Here is a 16,587-nt window from a genome sequence, read left to right as displayed (position 1 = left end):
CCAGCACAGCGGCAGGGTTTAATTAATTAATGGGGGTTGGAGGCGGGGGGAGCTGGTGGAAAGCGATGCCGGGGCACTGAGAGCGGAGCGGCGGGATCCCATCCGCCCGCCCCGGCGTTTGGCTGGTGCTTCGGGGGGACCGGGAGTGCCGGGGTGCAGAGCTGGGGTGTTTTCCGGAGCAGCGGGAGGAAACAGCGCATGGGTTGGAGGGAAAACCGGGGAGATCTCCACCGCTGCACGTTTGCTTTTAGTGTTGGCCCCCGCCAGGGAGACGATGCCTCTGTGTCGGAGGAAACTTGCAGCAAGACGGGGAGCGTGGGGCTTGTTAGTGTGGGCCTGGTGAGGAGGAGGAGGAGGAGGAGGAAGAGGAGGCGGAGGTGCCTCTGCTCTCAGCTGGAGCTTCACGGAGCCCTCCCCTCACGCTGCACACGTGCTCCATGCTGCCCCATAAATTATTTAAGTGCTTTTGCTTTCCTGCATGAAATATTCAGCCCGCTGCCGAGGGAGCTGGGGGGGGCCTGGGGGGGCGAGCACACGGAGCCACTGGGGGGTACCCGGAGATGGGGATGGGCGGGGCACAGGATCTTTGGGGCAGGTAGAAATAACCCTGGGACGGCGTCGCTGCTGGATTCGGCCCCTCTGCCGCAAACGAGCTGCCAGCCGGCGCTCGCGCGGCGGCTCTGCCACGGCACGTGCCAGCGCCGCCGGCCCCAGGTGCTGGCAGGATGACGGGGTCTCGTGTTCCCCCCCTGCAGCCGGGAGCTTTAACTGATGCTCTTTAATGACAGGGCCGGACTCTGCTCTCGCTTGCACCCGCCATGGCGTAGGAGGTGTTTTGCGGGGGGGGTCCCCACGGGATGGGGGGGATGAGGTTGCAGCCGGGTGTTGGATCAGACGCTCGTGGGTGCCGGCCCGGCGGGGAGGAACGCCAAACCTGTCGGCGGAGGTGCCGGCAGGGCTGCCTGTCCTCTGCCAGCGCTGGGTTTGGCCCTGGGCTCCCCTGCCCTGCGGCGGCACGGCTGGGACGCTGCGCCCCAGCGCTGGCGCACGCCTGTCCCCAGGGCGGCCCGTGGCAGGGACTTCGGCTGTGTCACCGCATCCCCACCTTGCGCAGGACATCCGGGTGTCCCACCCTCGCGCTGAGCCCTCGCACCACCGCTCAGGGCTGCAAAAACCCCCTCCCAAAACCTGCAAAAGGGGTGGGAACTCCCCCAAAGCCACCGTTGGGACCACAGCCCCGCCGTGCTCTTCCGGCACATGGAGCGATTTGGTGAAAGCAACGCCCGCTTGCTCTTTTTTTGGTGGAAGAAGCTGTTTTTCGAGGGCGTTTTCATTAAAAAGAAGAAGGGGGGGGGGAAAAACAAGCCCTGAGCAGGGCTGGAAACTTCAGCGACAGGAAGGAAACGGGGTGGTTTATTTCGGTCTCGAGTTTGCTTGTCGGGGCAAGGCTTGCCTCTTCTGCATGCCGATAGCAGCCCCTCCATGAACAATGGGGTCGCGGGGCCCTTCCCGGCAGGAAAACGGCTCGTTCCAGTGAAATCTCCTGGTTGGTGCTGAGTCAGCAGGTCCTGGTGGGACAGAGCGTGGTGCGGAGGGTGCCAGGTTAACCGGCCCGGTGCTGAGTGGGAGCGAACGTGCCGGGAGGTGAGCTTGGGTTTCCTTGGGGTTTGCAGCGAGCGACCTGCAAAACAGCCCGTGGGCGCTGGAGAAGGAGCAGGTCGCGGTTTTGGGGTCCAGGAAAGACCCACCACCACCGCTTCGTGCCTCAGTTTTCCCCCACGAGCGATGCTCATCTCCCCGGTCCCAGGAGAGGGCTGCGGGGCAGCCAGGCGTTATTCAGTGCCGGGAGCGGAGGGTTGATCTGTTATTACAGTCGCTAATCGGGAGCCGTGGGCGCGTGGGGCAGCTTCCTACTTTTTATGGGCTCCGTAGGTGGGGTTTGCACTCGCTTTATGACTGCAGTCGCCCAACAGAGAGCTCAGGCGTGGGAATTCCTATTTATCCGGGCACCACTCCCAGCAGGGAGCCCAGGGCACCCCACAACTGCTGTGGGAAGCAAGGGAGGGGACTTCCAGGGTGCCAACACCGCGGCAAAGCCCTGCTCCTTCCGGAAGAGGCTGCCCGCCACGGGCAGAGCAGGTCCCCCTTTACGGCCAAGGGAGAGAAGATGGAGCCACGCTGCCTCCGCCCGTCCTGCCCGTCCCTCCGGGCTCGGCTCCGGCAGCATCTCGTGCACAGAGCCTTTGGCGTTAAGCGAGCCTGACCTGCCTGGGAGCTGCCGACGGCTCTACGAGAGCAGCCTCTGCTTTGTCATTTCTGTCTTATTAAGCGCGAGAGCCTCAGCTTGAAGCTCAAGCTGGCAAAAATCAATGTTTTCACATCGAAGGAAATACTTACAAACCTCCGTGTTTTTCCTAAGGGCTGTAAATAACACTGCATGCGGCAGCTCACACGGTGACGGTGGCAGCGGTTCCGTTACCCCTTGCTTAATTCACGCCCTCGCAGAGTCTCGGTCGCCCTTGAGCTCGGGAAGCCAGGGCTCAGCTTGCGCCATCGCCCATGCACCATTGCCCTCGCACCGTCGCCCTTGCACCATTGCTCTTGCATGACCAGCTGCAGTGAGACGGAGCCTTGGCCGCAGCGGGGTATCTGAGCTCCGCGGGAAGCCGGGGTTTGCGCCCGAGAGCCTGGCGTGCGCTCCGTGGTGGTAGGATTGGGATCGAGGATTCCCGGAGGGGGTCCGGGACCGGGTGGCGGCTCGGCCGGGGCGGTCTGCAGGGCTGCCCGCAATGGAGATGAACTTGGTTCTGCGCTAGAATAACCCTAACCCTAACCCTAACCCTCCTCTCCATATCCATGGCCAACTTATCCCCATCCATTCTCACACCAGCAGCATCCTTTAGCTTAAATAGCTCTTCTCTCCTCCCTGGTGATGTATTTATAGCGCGATCCCATCCCTTCCCCGCTCTCGCTTTGCCAGGCTGACCGTGCCACGTGCAGGCTCTTGCATAAGCAACCCCCATCCCTGCCCATCCATCCTGGCGCGGGAGCCGGTTGTTATCATGCTGTTCTCGCCTCCCTGTGATTTGTAGCTCTGCGATTTCCTGGGGCAAGATGCGTCTCCAGGTTTGGTGGCGTTTTTTTCATTCACAGCAGTTTTTAAAGCTGTAATCTGCCCGAGATGATTGATTTGGTCCTGCCGGGGCGTGGGGAGTCAGGCTGTAGGTGAGCAAGGGGTGAGGTTTCGGGCTTGCTGAATTATTCACCTCTGTGCAATGCTCGTGCCGGCTCTGGGGGAAGCCGAGACCATGCCAGAACGAGTCCGAGCTCCGACGGCGTGGGCGTACCGGGGTAGGAAGCACTGGGGAAAAGGGCTTCAATGCACATCAGTGGGTGCTGCAAACTGGCTGTGCCGTCCCGGCCTCGGTGGGCGCCAGGCTGTATGCCAGCACGTGGCTGTGCCGGCTGCAGTGGGTGACTCAGCCATCACCTGGGTTGTCCCCAACTCACCCTGCAGGAAGTGAGTCAGGTTTTAAGGAAGAAAAATGTCAAAATGATGGGGCAAGAGTCCTTCCTGCACGGGGAGGAGGGCGGCGCCGGTCACAGGAGGGAGACGGGGATGGAAGGTCACAGGCAATGCTCAGGTATGGGACCTTGCTCACCTCCAGCGCTGCCCATCACACCGTAGCTTCTCCCCAGAGTTTGGGGAAGGAAGGTGGGAACACCCTGTAACTCGTCCCACCAGCAAAACCTGGGGCGTGAGCTCAGCTCTTGCCTGCCCTGGCAGCCAGGAGCTCCTCTCGGTCTTGCTGTTGGCCAGAGGTGCTTCTCCTCCTCCCAAAAGGCTGCGTGGGGAGGAGAGGGGACGGGGACTGATCCAGGGCATGGGCTGAACTGTGTGCATGCCTCTTCCCCCTGCAGAGATGGACACCTTCAGCACCAAGAACCTGGCCATGCAGGCCCAGAAGAAGCTCTTGAGCAAGATGGCTACCAAGACCATAGCCAACGTCTTCATTGACGACACCAGCAGCGAGATCTTGGATGAGCTCTACCGGGCCACCAAGGAGTACACCCACAACCGCAAAGAGGCCCAGAAGATCATTAAAAACCTCATCAAGATTGTCATGAAGTTGGGTGTGCTCTACCGCAACGGGCAGTTCAACCCCGAGGAGCTGCTGGTGATGGAGCGCTTCCGCAAGAAGGTGCATACTTTGGCCATGACGGCCGTCAGCTTCCACCAGATAGACTTCACCTTTGACCGCCGGGTCATGTCGGGTGTCCTCACGGAGTGCCGGGACCTGCTGCACCAGGCTGTCAACGGCCACCTGACGGCCAAATCCCATTCCCGCATCAACCACGTCTTTAATCACTTTGCGGACTATGAGTTCCTCTCGGCTCTCTACGGGCCATCTGAGCCCTACCGCACCCACCTGAAGAGGATCTGTGAAGGGGTTAACAAGATGCTGGAGGAGGACAGCATATGAAGTTGGCCGAGACGGGCCATTGGCAGCGACTGCCGGACTCTGCCTTCTGTGAGACTGAGGACAGGACATACGCCTGTTTTGGCCATCACCAGGCTTGATGTCCTCTTCTCCTCTGCAGTGCTAACTCATTTTCTCCTCGTTTCTACAAAAGACTGAACCTCTTGACTTTGTCTAACCCTTGCCTGGGTTCTGCAAACCTGCCCTGTGCTGGACGGAGTCCTTTCCAGGTGATCCTGGGCTTCTGGGCTCCTGCTGTACAGTTTTTCCTTTGCCCACCAAGTGCTCTTAGCTCAGAGTCCAAGGAACTGGACTCCTCACCTTGAACTCTACTGTAACTCTCCTGGGGGAAAACCAAACCAAAGGCTCATGGTGCGTAACCCCTCTAAGGTGTCTGTGGGTGGGTGGGCAGTTGGTTGGGTGAACGATTGTGAGACCCTGTTACTGGAGGGTTGTGGAGCCCCGTGGTTGTCTTTCAGCTGCTCCATGACACGGTGGGAGCGAATCATGGTCCAGACTCGTGCTGCCCAGGGTAGGAAGGTGCTTCTGCACCTTGCAGGCTAGCATGGGCTTTGGCCTCCTAAAAGACAAGTCCTTGAGACCAGGAGGATCCCACCTTGCCTGGGCGAGCAGCTGTCCCTCCAGGCAGGGAGGGAGCTGGAGGGACCTGCTCCGTCCCTGCAGCCCAGGTACACCCTTCATCCAAGACCCAACTCCCCCCGCGAGCCTCCCGGGACAGCACCACTGTGATGGCTCCGACACCTTCCTCAGTGGTCGTCCAAAGCTCTCCCTAGGATTTCATATGTTTTACGTGTCCTCGACTGAGTTATGGTTGTTATTTTTTAGCAAACTGTAGTTATAACTCTGATGAGTTATTTAAATAAAATCACCTGTTTGGCCTGGGTGCTCCATGCGGTTGATACAAAGGTGGTTGACAGTGATAAAATGAGCGCCAGGGACAGTTGGTTTTGTCTTTTAAATGGTGATTGCTCTCTGCGACCGGGGGTTTTTACTCTCCGTCCCCTGGCATCACTACTGGCCAGGCTGCCCCTGCTCCATGGCACAGCAGCTCTGGGCTTTGCATGGCCGGCGCTGAACTGGTGGGAGGAAACGTGGTGCAAAACCCAGCGCAAACTGACAGCAAAGGTCTGGGGTGCTCCTCTGCATGCCCGTGTCCCCTCGCTGCACAGCGGGAGCTAAAAAAGTACAACCCTGATAGCAGAAAGCAACGGGCAACTTTGCAGAATTCAATACAGGCGTGTTGTAAAAGCGTTGTGCTCTCAGAGCATGGGGGCACCAGCCATGGCCCGCTTCCAACACGCTGATCTCGGCTTTGAACACCGAAAATTGCTCTTTTAGCATACAAGATGCTGCACAATCTCAGCCGGCCTTATCTCCGCGACCTTCTTGTGCCTCCTGTTCCATGGGATGTCTCCAGGCACAGGAGGCTGCCAGCGCTTGTGGGCAGAGAGCAGCTCCACGGCTCCTGTTTGCTGCTCCCTTTCCACCGCTGGCTCGAGGCACTGATAACTTTCAGCCTTAAAGATTAAATAAAAGAAATAAAGCCCCTATCTCCGTCATTTCACAGGCCTGGCTCCAGCTATCGCAGCTAATTTAATTGCGCGAAGCAGCTTGGGGTCGGGGGTAAAGCGCATTTGCAGGTGTGCATGGAGGAGAATGCGGCCAAGATCCACCGAGGTGTCGGTCCCTCGGGGAGGGCAGGGTGAAGTCGGCCTTTGGCGTGCGGCATTTGAGAACAGACGTTCCCGTCCCCCCCGGGCTCGCGGCAGCTGTCAGGTATGTGCTGAAGAGGAGCTGGAGCTGGAAACAGCTCGGTGGTTATCGGCAGATGCAGCAAGCAGGCAAAGCGGAACAGGGCTGATGGATGCGGTGGCAGCGGCTGCTGCGCTGACAGCCAGAAACGCTTCGCTGTTTTGTTCTCGAGGTGTGTGTCGGCACCAGCTGCAAGATGCTCCTTAATTGCATGAAACATCTCTGCTCAGATGAGCCCCAACTCACGGCTGTTCCCTTTGTCCCCAGGGTTTCGTACACCCCAGGACCACGTTTAACCCACCAAATGCCTGGCACCAGCTTTCCTTCACGTACAGGTGTCTAATCTGAAACTTCTCCCCCACACCAAGCACCTGCCTTGTTCCCAAACCTCTGCCTTTTTGTCCCGGGGAAGCCCTGGAGAGCACACTATCTGCTAGAAGAGCCATCTTATGCCCTGGGTTTCCCATCCCAACCCTGGCTGCACAAGTCTGGGAAATGAGTCCCTTCAACTCCCTTTGGTCTGGTTCTCTCCCAGGGGCTGATTAAACAGGGAGAAAGGTCGGAGACCTGCAACATCAGCACCCTAAATGCCTCTCAGAGCTCAGGCAGGAGCACACCGGGGACGCTTCTGGGCCCTGCAGGTTATCTGCAGATCCAGAAGGAGCCGCACAGCAGAGACAGAAGCATTTAGGAACAGCTTGGAAAACAGAGCTTGTAAAATCCCCAGTGCAAAGCACCCCCAGACTGCCAAAAACCAGGGAACTCCCCCCAAAATGGGCAGAGCAGCTACCAACAACCACAACCATCACCAGGCATCAAAAGCACTCATCATGACAGTGCTGGGTCATGCAAACTTACAGCTGGAGTCTTGTTCTCATGTGCTGGGGCTCCTCTCGGGTGGGCAGAACCCCCGTGTAACATCTCGGCTCCTCCTGGCCAAGTAAACACCGAAGGTCGCGCCACTCGCCAGGCATCGCGTTGGAGAGGGCAGGAGTCACAGAGCGGAGCAAGCTCAGGCCAGAGCATGATGCTTTATTTCTTTATTTGTGTTGTATTTACACAGAAAAGGAATTCCACATTCCCTCACTGTTATTACTCTAGATAAGAAAAAAATCACTTCTGTACGTAGAAAATCGTCCTGCAGTTGTACTTAGACATGAAAGTGTTGCTTGGATTGATTCCTGGGTTGTGTCAGAATAAGCAGCTCTGCCTTCCCCATCCCAAGTTATCCCAACCCACGCTCTGCAGTAGGGCAGGTCCGGAACATCTTCCCCAGCGAAGGTCTTCGGCAGCTGCACTCAACAAGGAGTCAGATAGCTTTGGCCAGCTCTATCCCTTCCCCCCCCCAATGTAATTATTTCCTCCTGTCATGCTTGCAGAGAGAGAAATCCTGTCTCCCCTCCAGAGACTACAGAGTTAACAACTTTCCTTTAGCAAACCCTGTTTAAATCCAGCCACTTATCTTTCTGCATTGCTCTTCCTAGCAAGGGAGATAAGGAGCCCCCGTTCGAGGGGAGCTTTACCATATTCAGCAGATCAGCCGAGCAGAAAGCGGGCGACAGAATGGCTGGCTGCAGATCAGGAGTCTCTGAGGAGGTTTCCAGCTGCAAAGCACATTGTTACTCTGACACAAGACAGAATGCATCTGTCTTAACACCTCCAAGTCCCACTTGTGTTGGACCCTAGCACATTTCAATATGGAAAACATAAAAGGTTTGGCCAACCAAAAAAACCCGCAGTTAACAAGTAATCCTCTTTATCTGCTATGCTCTTCCAGCCAAAACACCCTGCCCAACACCGGCCTCGGGGTCACAGCTCGTCACGGGGTGTTTTTGCTACAATCATGAGTTTGGACAGTTCAAAACGGAACTTGCCTTCCCTGTGAGACACTAGAAAGAGAGAAAACAAGCACAGGATAAACAGATGGTAAAGCATGAACAGAACAGCCCTACTGGTTCTTTTCCAGGACGATAAAGCCAGCAAGTCGGGCATTGCACTTCCTTTTTATGCACGCAACAAGCATGTTGTGATAAACCCGTTCTTCCCCCATGCTAATTTAACATTTACACTGGAACGGGACCTGCAAAAACCTGCTGCCAGCTATGGATCAAGAGCGCTACACCCCTGACTGTAACATGCACTATTATCCTAGTCATTGTCACCTATACGCATTAAGCTTAAATACTCGTCTCCTGGTAGACAGCCAGGCTTGTCTCCCACTCCAGACCCTTTCTCAAATAGTTCTCTCGGCCACAGACCTGTTGTTTCGGTGATTTCAAATTCTTCCTGTTTTAAGGGGACGTCGCTTTGTCCACCCACTGCAGCTTGAGACTGAAATGGGAAGGAAGAACGTTTAAGCAGTTGAGGCAATCCAAGAAGCTACTGTATTTAAAGCAAGCAAACAAACAAACAGCACATTTTGAGGAATGAACTTGTGTTTTAATAATGTGGAGTGAATTAAATCCACAAAGCAAATCGGAAGGAAAATCTCTGGCTATTTTTCCATTTCCTGTTAAACCACAAACTTATGTCCTTCGGGTGACTGCAAGCCTCACCACTGAAGACTGGGAAATGGAAGAATGAGCCAGACAAAAGCACCGGCAGAGTTTTTATTTACTTTGTCACATGCAATTCGTTGAGGCAAACCAAGACTCCCCTTGTGCAGTGCACCCTGGTAGAATGGTGTCTTTTGGAGTCACCGATGCTGGCGAAGCCAATGGCAACCCAAAGGCGTTGAGGGAGCAGAAATAAGATGGTGCAGGAGAGCCTACCTGCGGCCTCTCTCCTGACTGCCACCACTCTCTAATTAGGGACATGATGGAGTACATTTTATTGGACAGATGTCTAATAAATGTTTTCCATGTCCAATTCATGTGTTATAGCAGCCCACACACCTGCTTCCAAATGATCAGCTGGGACTTACATAAGCCATGGCATGCTCTATCTTGGCTCCTTTCACTTCAGCTTTAAACTGGGTAAAGAAGAGATAAGACTTCCCTTGGGGCCTGAAACAAGAAAGCAGAGTCTTTGACATCGGCAGGGAGGGTGGAGGTGCAGATGAGCTCGGGATTCACGGCTCCGTCCCTCCACAGCCACCTCCGGCTCTCTTGTAGCTCCATCTAGTGTGGAGGGGGGAGAGGGGGAACACAGCATTTATCAACCACCGCCCGGCTAAAGAGCCCACACAGAGTCACAGCATCTCTCGGGAGACGAAAGCCCTCCGGTGCTGCCCTGCAGAGAGGCAAACCCAGCCTGGAGGCAGGGTCCCTGGCCACTGGCAGGGGCCCTGGCCCAGATCCCACCTGCATTCTTTTGCCTCAGAGACTTTAGGGTTAAAGAACACACCTCCAGACAGAGCAGGAGAAGAGCTGGTTATCCTCACTGACGCCAATGTTCATCTGCCATTGCTGCAGAGGGGAAAGGTCCAAACAGTTACTGTGGGTAAGAGCCTCCTACTTCCCGCTCACCCCTGAGGCCAGTCACCTCCCCTCCCAGCTGCAGGCGTGGCAAGTTTCAACCATTCTAAAATAACGCAACCTAACTACACAACACTTGCTGATGGCCCCTGTTACTTTGTGTTGCTCAAAGCTCAAGGCCTGGTTGCCCTCTCCCCTCCACGATTTCATTAGCACAGTTACAGAAAAGAGTTAAAGTCTCATTTCTCCTTGCACTAAAAGAAAAGGACCTGATTCTAACAGGACTTGCAGATAGGAAAGTACAAACTGTGTATCTGCACAGCACTTACTGCAGCAGCAACACGAGCTGCAAAAACCTTCAAGCCTCCTAAAGAACATGGGAGTTACTCCTACGAGGTCCTTCCTACCAACTGGGGTATGAAAATGTCACTCCCTGTTCTCCAAAGACACCCAGCCCAGAGGTCTGTGAAGCCTTACAAATGTCACGGCCTTGCGAACCACAGCATCATTACAACACATGAAGGAGATGCTTCTGTTTGGGAAGCAAATCCAATAAGTTACTTTTGCAAACATGCACTGTTGGAAACGGTGCAACCACCCTTCCTCACAGCTCCCGGTCCCTGGAATCAGCTCATCACAAATGAAATCATCCTGAACAGCTTCTCACTCTGTGCAGCTGTAAAGACTGAGCCTAAGGGAAACACTTGGAGGTTTGCCCAGCTCACCTCGTTTGTTCCTCCCTGAGCTGAGTATGTGAAGGTGCAGGTGTAATCCCCCTGGAAGAAGAGAAGACGACAATGAGCAGCCTTGCTCGAGCAGGACCTTCTTTTTGTTCACCATCAGCCACTTCTCGGCGATGATGTGAGATCTGGGGACACCTGAGAGAATTACCGGGGCTGCGCAGCCCCCGGCGGTCTCACCCTGGGGGTGTCCGAGGAGGAGCACGGACCACGTCCATGTCCGGCCCTCGTCAGAGTGCAGACAGAGCCAGGGACCGTGCAGCCCTCACCCCCCCGTGGTGATGGGGTGCGGACCCATGTTCTGGGGGCCCAAGCACTCCCAGCCCCCCTCTCCATAGGGCCCCTTCCCCTTCGTGAGCCTCCTCCCCGTGGGGACCCTCTTTCTTCGAGGCCCCCTTCGCCCTGGCGACCCCTCCCTCCCCTTGGGGTACCTCCTCCCTTTGAAAACCCACCTTGGGGATCCCCTTCTCTCTGGGGGCCATTCTTCATGGCAAGCCACCCTCCCTGGGGACCTCCTTGCCACAGAGACTGTCCCACCTTGGGGAGCCATTGTCCTTGGGGATCTCCTTCTGCTGGAGACCCTCCCTTGGCGACCCCCTTCTCCTCGGGGACCGCCCCTCTCCCTGGGAGCCTCCTGCCTTTGGAGACCCCCCCTTGGGGACCCCTCTCCCCCTTGGGGACCCCCTCCCCTGCCCCGCCAGAGGCCGGGTCCCCCCGCCCCTAGCAACCGGCCCCCAGCAACCAGCCCGGACGCCCCCCCGTCACCACCAGCTCGTCCCGCCTTCCCTCGCTGGCTGGCAGCCAATCCCCGAGGCAAGAGGCGGGAGCGACGTGCCGTGCGGCCAATCAGGGAGAGGCGCGTACCCGCTCCTCACCCCCTCCCTCCTCGCCTCTCACCAGGCTCCGGGAGAAGGAGTGGTCCTCCCCGCCGGGCCGTACGTCGAAGTCGGCCGTGCTCGGTTCCTCCGCGGCCCGGGCCGCCAGGCACAGCAGGGCGGCGGGCACCAGTGCGGCCCACAGCCTCCGGCCGCTCCTCCCGCTGGACGCCGCCATCTTGGAAAGGAAGCCCGCACTACGGCGGGCGGGAGGGGTCAAGGCGGGCTGCGGCCGCTCAGCGGGCGCCCCGGCGGCCATCTTGGGTGCGGGCAGGCAGCCCGGGCGGGTTAACCCTTGGGGGGCCGCGGCGGGGCAAGAGACCGAGGGGCCAGGGGAGCACTGGGACAAGGAGCCGTGGGGACACTGGGACAAGGAGCCACTGGGACAAGGGGACTTGCAGACAGTAGTCTCCCCCCAGCCAGTGCCCCTGGGGCCATGCTCTGCTGCGTGGTCGCTCCCAGGAGGGATGCGCGGCGTTTCGGGGAGCCCGGCTGCCACGGGCCGTGCCCCGCGTTCCTGCAGCCCCTCTCGCCCCGGCCTGGCCCTCACCCACCCTCCGGGCTGCGGGGCTGCGTGTGGCACTAAATCCCCCAAATTATTCAGGATGGCGGGGAAATAAAAAGCAGGATGGGGGAAAGGTTCGTTTTCTGCCCTATCGCACAGGTTTGATGGGGTAAAGACCCATTTTTTACGGAGCTGGGCGTGCAGGCGCAGCACTCTTGGCTCAGCCCCTGCAGGGTCGGGCAGAGCTGCAGCCGCAGCCAGAAAATCCAGCCCTGGCTGGTGGCCTTTGGGATTCAGCTGGAAGGGAAAGGGGCCGCGGCAGGGGAAAGAAGGGAAAGAGATAGCCAGGCTGGGAGGAAAGGCACAGAGAAAGAGCTTCTTGCCGAGCATCGTGTGGAGGGAGATTTGTCTTTGCCACCAGGAAAAGGACCAGCTGCGTAAGCTGTGCCTCGGCCACCAAACCCTGCCCGGCCACCGTTTGCAGGCGCAGAGCAATTAGCCGTGCTAAAAGGGATGCTTTTAATTGTTTCTCACCAGACACAAACAAAAGCCCTTTTCCAGAAAGAAACAGCCCTGGATCCGCAGCCAGGGCTGGAAGAGACACCCGTGGAGGGAGGGATGTCCTCTCCCGCCGCAGCCCAGGCTCACAGCACGGGGAAGCTGGCCTGGCTGGCCACCCCGCACAGGTTGTTGGCACCCTTCAGCAGGCGGATGTAGCCCTGCTCACCCCACACCTCTGACCAGCTGCAGGAAGAGAGGGAGAATGAGCACATCCGCATTCCCACGCACATGGAGACCTGGCCCCGCTCGGGGAGGGTGGGCAAGAGGGGGCTGGGAGCGGAGCACCCCGCGGGACAGGGATGCTCCTGCCACGCAGCTCCAGCCCCAGCTGGATCATGCATGGGGTGGAAGGGGTGGCAGGTTTAGGGGGACGCCCTCAGCCCCTACCTGTTCTTTAAGATCCAGTAGCTCACGTTGCGTCCATGCTCCTGGCTCGTGCCGTAGCCCACAGCCAGCATCCCGTGGTTTACCTTCTGGCTGCAAGACGTGCTGCTGAAGATGCCTGGGAAGAGCAGAGCCGGAGTGAGCCGCGGGCCGGCCTCAATCGCTTCTTCTCCGGGTGAAAGCAGGGTGGTGGATCCTATTGCCCTGGGCTGGATGCCCTGTGGAAACTCCGGGGCTCAACAAGGGCTCAGCCTCCCACCCCCTCACAAGGCAGCCCTGCCTGCTTACCCATCCACGCCACGAAGAGACGGACGGTACCTGACTTGTAGAAGTGGAAGTAGAAGCTATTGGCATCCACCGCCACGGACACGGGGCCCACGGCTGCCACTGCTTGCTCCAGCGCCGTCTCGCTGCCCTGGGCCACCAGCCAGACGGCGGAGCAGTTGGCCGCTCTGTCCTGGGGGTTGTATCGGCAGCTGGAGGTGTCCTGAGAGGAGGGAGGGAGTGACACCGGGGCTGGGACCCACCAGCACCACTCTGCGCTGTCCCCAGGGCCACCCACCATCCCTTACCGTGGCCAGGTAGGGGTAGACGTGCTCTGAGTTCAAGCCACCGTTGTCGTGCACGTACTGGAAGGCGCGGGTCATGAAGCCACCTTGGCAGCCATTGTTGCCCAGCTTTCGGGAGCAGTCGATGAGGTTCTGCTCACTCAGCACCACCAGCTTCCCTGTCTGGTTGAAGACGAGCCCCTCCAAGGCCCCCGTGGCACTGAATGCCCAGCACGACCCGCAGTGCCCCTGGGCAAGATGGGGACAGTGGCGGGGTCACAGCATCGCCCCAAAACCCACCAGAGAGGGATGCTGTGACCCTGCAGCACTGCTCTCCAGCAGCTCAGCTGCAAAACTGTAGTGGCTAAAACTATGGGAGCTGCTTCTTGGGGTTACCCAGAGGGTTTTTTGGTGCTTGGGAGGATGCTGCTGCTTGTTTCTTCTGCCCAGACTCCCAGCACCCATTGCACAGCCCCGGCCAGACCCCCCACCCCGTGCCCACCTGGTTCTTCACAGGTGTCACGTAGCCCTTTGCCCGCCAGTCCACCTCTGCTGGGGTCTTCAAGGCCTCCACAGCCTGGAAGAGCTGTGCCGGCTCCTCCCGCCGCGCCGGGGTGAAGCCGTTCAGGAGCTGGTTAAACTCCTTGTCTGTCTGCAGGTCGCCAAGGGAAAACTCATGTGATGCCACCAGCGCCCGGCCGGCACCACCGCAGCTCCCCACCGGCCAGTCGACCCCCGGGAAGCAGCCCAGCCCCAGGGGCACCTGCAGCTCCCTGCAGAGCGGGTTAGGGGTGCCCGATCCCCAGGTCAAGCCCTGGGTGCATCGAGGGGTCCCTGGCCCCGGGATCAGGCCCTGGCTGCAGGGAGGGGTCCCCAGGGAAGGTGCCGGGCATGTCGGCAGGTACCAGGTCCCCGTAGTGGTTCATGGCCAGGCGGAAGGCGTGCTGCCCCTGCGACTCCTCCCGGTTGTGCTGCTGGATGCGCCGCAGGTTCTTCTCCCAGATCTCCCTGCGGGCGGCCTCGGCCTCCTGCCACAGGGCAGAGCGGCAGCAGGATCAGAAATGTCCCCGGGGAGCACGGGGACGTGGGACAGGGTGGGTGCACACAGGGGGCTCTGGGCGAGACCCCTCCCGGAGCCGGCCCCGGCGCGTGCTGGGAGGCCGGGGGGAGCAGGACCTACCCCTGCGTACTCCTTGGCGTGGAGGCTCTTCCACCCTTCCCAGGCCTCCTCCAGGGCAGGATCCGGCGCCGCGGCGCAGCCCAGCAGGGCCAGCAGCAACCCCAGCAGCACGGCCATGGCACCCAGCTGGGAGGACGGCGAGAGCGGGGTCAGGGGGGTCCCTGGGCTGAGCCCCATGGCTACCAGCTGGGGCCATGGGCTGGGAGCAGAATGAGTCTTTCCCAGCCCCAATTAGAGGTGACGAGGAGGCAGAGAAATGCAAACAGAGCGGCCAAGCCAGAGGGAAGAGAGACACGTTGGTTCCTTCAGCTGGATCAGCTTTTGCGTGGCCGTGCTGCTGTTTTGACAGGAGCTTTAGGAGGTCTTAGCCGTCCTTTGGGTAGCATTTAACTGTCCTTTTTAGGAGAGGAACGAGCAGCTTCACGAGAGAGCAGAGCCCAGACGGCAGGAGGAGGCAAACGCAGACAAAGGGCAGTGAGAGCAGCGGGGACGGTGCTGGCTCTCCCCCTCCCTGCCCCACTACGCTCCCTACGGCCTCTCCCCGCTTTTTATTTGCAAAACCCCGCCGGCTTTCTCTGCCGCTGGACCGGCCCTCTCTTCCCCCTTCCCACAGCAGCAGCAGCTCTCCCTGCGCCGCCGCCAAGGAGCACAGCTAACCGCCCCTGCTCGGGGACTCAGCGCCCAGCAGGATCGCGCCCCAAGCCAAAGGATGAGTGGGGAAGGCAGGATCGTACCTGGACTCCTCCAGAGCAAGGTTTGCCTCTGGGCTGGAGACAGCTCAGCCTCCGAGCTCCAACCCAGAGCAGCTTTGGGACTCGAGGCAAAGCAGAAGAGCCCGGTGGAGCAAGAGCTGCGGCCGCTGGGCCAGGACGAAGCTGTTTTCGCTTGAAAGCCAGCGGAAATCTGCACCAGCAGAAATCTGCACCAGCCTCCGAGCTGGAACTAGAGATAAAAGGTTTTGCTACAGAGGTGGAGAGGTGGAGGAGCCGCTGCTCCACGCTGGTGACCGAAACCTTGCATCTGTCCCAGCACGAAGGCAGGATGCCTGTGCATACATGCTTCACCAAAATCCCTCTGTGAGGATTTTCCAATATCAATTTACACCCTTTCTTTTTGCCAGCATCCACACGCAGCCCTCCCCCAGCCCCGGCCCCTGTTGCCCCCAGCCCCCGCCACCGCAGCCATTTGTCTTCCGCTGCACGCCGCGCCCGCCCTTTGATGGGCCCTGGTATTTCTGAGCAACTCGAGTTATTCTGGGGGTGCTGCTCTGCAAAGCCATGCAGCACACGGCAGGGCCTCGGCGGAGGACAGAGATCAAATGCCTGAGACGCCCCTGATCACCAAACAGTTTCCACTGACACGGCTTTCCAAGAGCAAGAGCCGTCATCGCACCTTTATTCCACACGCTTTGGGAATGGAGATGGCGGAAAGTTTTCCATTCGAGCATCTTTTGGGACAAGCAGTGGCTTTTCTGAGCTTAATTTTGTAGCTCAAGCAGTATTTTTGTTTTAAAAATAAGACATCAAGAACATCTGTTCTCCATCCACATCCTCTGCCTAAAAATAAAGCCCCACATGTTGGGTTTTCGTGGGAGAAATGCCTCCCAAGCCACTCTCATGCTTAGTCCCAATTCTTGAGGAAGAGTCATTTTTGCCCGGTTTCCCCGGCACCCGTTACAACGCCCGCTGCTTCCTCTGGCCGTTACCGCTCGCTCAGGAAATTAACTCAACTTCATGCTACAGCTGCAAATCCTCTATCCGAAAGAGACACCATGAACCCAGCTGCACCGTGCTTCATACTCCCATTACCTTTCCCACACGACGGCGGGTGGGGGCCTCCCACATCATTTGTATTTCAATCCCCAGCAGAGCCTGTTACATATTGAAAAGCTCAGGATTGCGGTAGGTGATTTCCCAGTTAATGCCTCTCAGGATTCTCAATCCTCAAAGAAGAAAACCAGCCCCTTTTTATGGCATCAAATAATCCTACAGCTTCAGAAGCAAGCTTGGAGGATCAAAGGAGCTGACAGATTTGTAAACTCTTCTAGGCAAGAGCATTTTAAGAGTGCACTGCAGACATTTTAGGAAACACTTGCTCTTTTAGGACAGGAAAAAGCAGTTTAAG

At 58.2% G+C, this 16,587-nt stretch overlaps 3 protein-coding genes across 3 annotated transcripts; 1 reads left to right on the top strand and 2 right to left on the bottom strand.

The window, feature by feature from the left end:
* Window positions 1-1,511: 1,511 nt before the first annotated feature.
* On the top strand, window positions 1,512-5,319 carry TNFAIP8L1 (TNF alpha induced protein 8 like 1). Its single transcript, XM_009487811.2, has 2 exons — window positions 1,512-1,644; window positions 3,922-5,319. The coding sequence occupies exon 2, from the start codon at window positions 3,924-3,926 to the stop codon at window positions 4,482-4,484; it is 561 nt and encodes a 186-aa protein (XP_009486086.1). The 5' UTR covers window positions 1,512-1,644; window positions 3,922-3,923; the 3' UTR covers window positions 4,485-5,319.
* Window positions 5,320-7,290: 1,971 nt separating this feature from the next.
* MYDGF (myeloid derived growth factor) lies at window positions 7,291-11,544 on the bottom strand. Its single transcript, XM_075723579.1, has 6 exons — window positions 11,308-11,544; window positions 10,396-10,446; window positions 9,600-9,661; window positions 9,178-9,259; window positions 8,513-8,585; window positions 7,291-8,143 (listed from the first exon to the last, which is right to left on the bottom strand). The coding sequence occupies exons 1-6, from the start codon at window positions 11,542-11,544 to the stop codon at window positions 8,064-8,066; spliced, it is 585 nt and encodes a 194-aa protein (XP_075579694.1). The 3' UTR covers window positions 7,291-8,063.
* A 785-nt stretch (window positions 11,545-12,329) lies between these two features.
* Window positions 12,330-15,226, bottom strand: LOC104037031 (procathepsin L-like). Its single transcript, XM_075723578.1, has 8 exons — window positions 15,198-15,226; window positions 14,464-14,589; window positions 14,189-14,311; window positions 13,786-13,935; window positions 13,308-13,532; window positions 13,054-13,222; window positions 12,739-12,853; window positions 12,330-12,534 (listed from the first exon to the last, which is right to left on the bottom strand). The coding sequence occupies exons 2-8, from the start codon at window positions 14,578-14,580 to the stop codon at window positions 12,435-12,437; spliced, it is 999 nt and encodes a 332-aa protein (XP_075579693.1). The 5' UTR covers window positions 14,581-14,589; window positions 15,198-15,226; the 3' UTR covers window positions 12,330-12,434.
* Window positions 15,227-16,587: the final 1,361 nt, after the last annotated feature.

The sequence above is a fragment of the Pelecanus crispus genome, chromosome 20 (assembly GCF_030463565.1).
Source record: "Pelecanus crispus isolate bPelCri1 chromosome 20, bPelCri1.pri, whole genome shotgun sequence".
Lineage (NCBI taxonomy): Eukaryota > Metazoa > Chordata > Aves > Pelecaniformes > Pelecanidae > Pelecanus > Pelecanus crispus.
The sequence above is the reverse complement of the archived record's forward strand: the minus strand, read 5'-3'. Positions and strand labels throughout refer to the sequence as shown.

Excerpts from the sequence above, each read along its gene's own strand:
- TNFAIP8L1 (XM_009487811.2), top strand. The coding sequence starts at position 3,924 with ATGGACACCTTCAGCACCAAGAACCTGGCCATGCAGGCCCAGAAGAAG.
- MYDGF (XM_075723579.1), bottom strand. The coding sequence starts at position 11,544 with ATGGCCGCCGGGGCGCCCGCTGAGCGGCCGCAGCCCGCCTTGACCCCT. Across the intron at positions 8,586-9,177 it reads TAGAGCATGCCATGGCTTAT|TCTCAAGCTGCAGTGGGTGG; the intron begins GTAAGTCCCAGC and ends TTCCCATTTCAG. Across the intron at positions 8,144-8,512 it reads TGAAATCACCGAAACAACAG|TGTCTCACAGGGAAGGCAAG; the intron begins GTCTGTGGCCGA and ends CTCTCTTTCTAG.
- LOC104037031 (XM_075723578.1), bottom strand. The coding sequence starts at position 14,580 with ATGGCCGTGCTGCTGGGGTTGCTGCTGGCCCTGCTGGGCTGCGCCGCG. Across the intron at positions 13,533-13,785 it reads TGACACCTGTGAAGAACCAG|GGGCACTGCGGGTCGTGCTG; the intron begins GTGGGCACGGGG and ends CATCTTGCCCAG. Across the intron at positions 12,854-13,053 it reads CTTCCACTTCTACAAGTCAG|GCATCTTCAGCAGCACGTCT; the intron begins GTACCGTCCGTC and ends TGCTCTTCCCAG.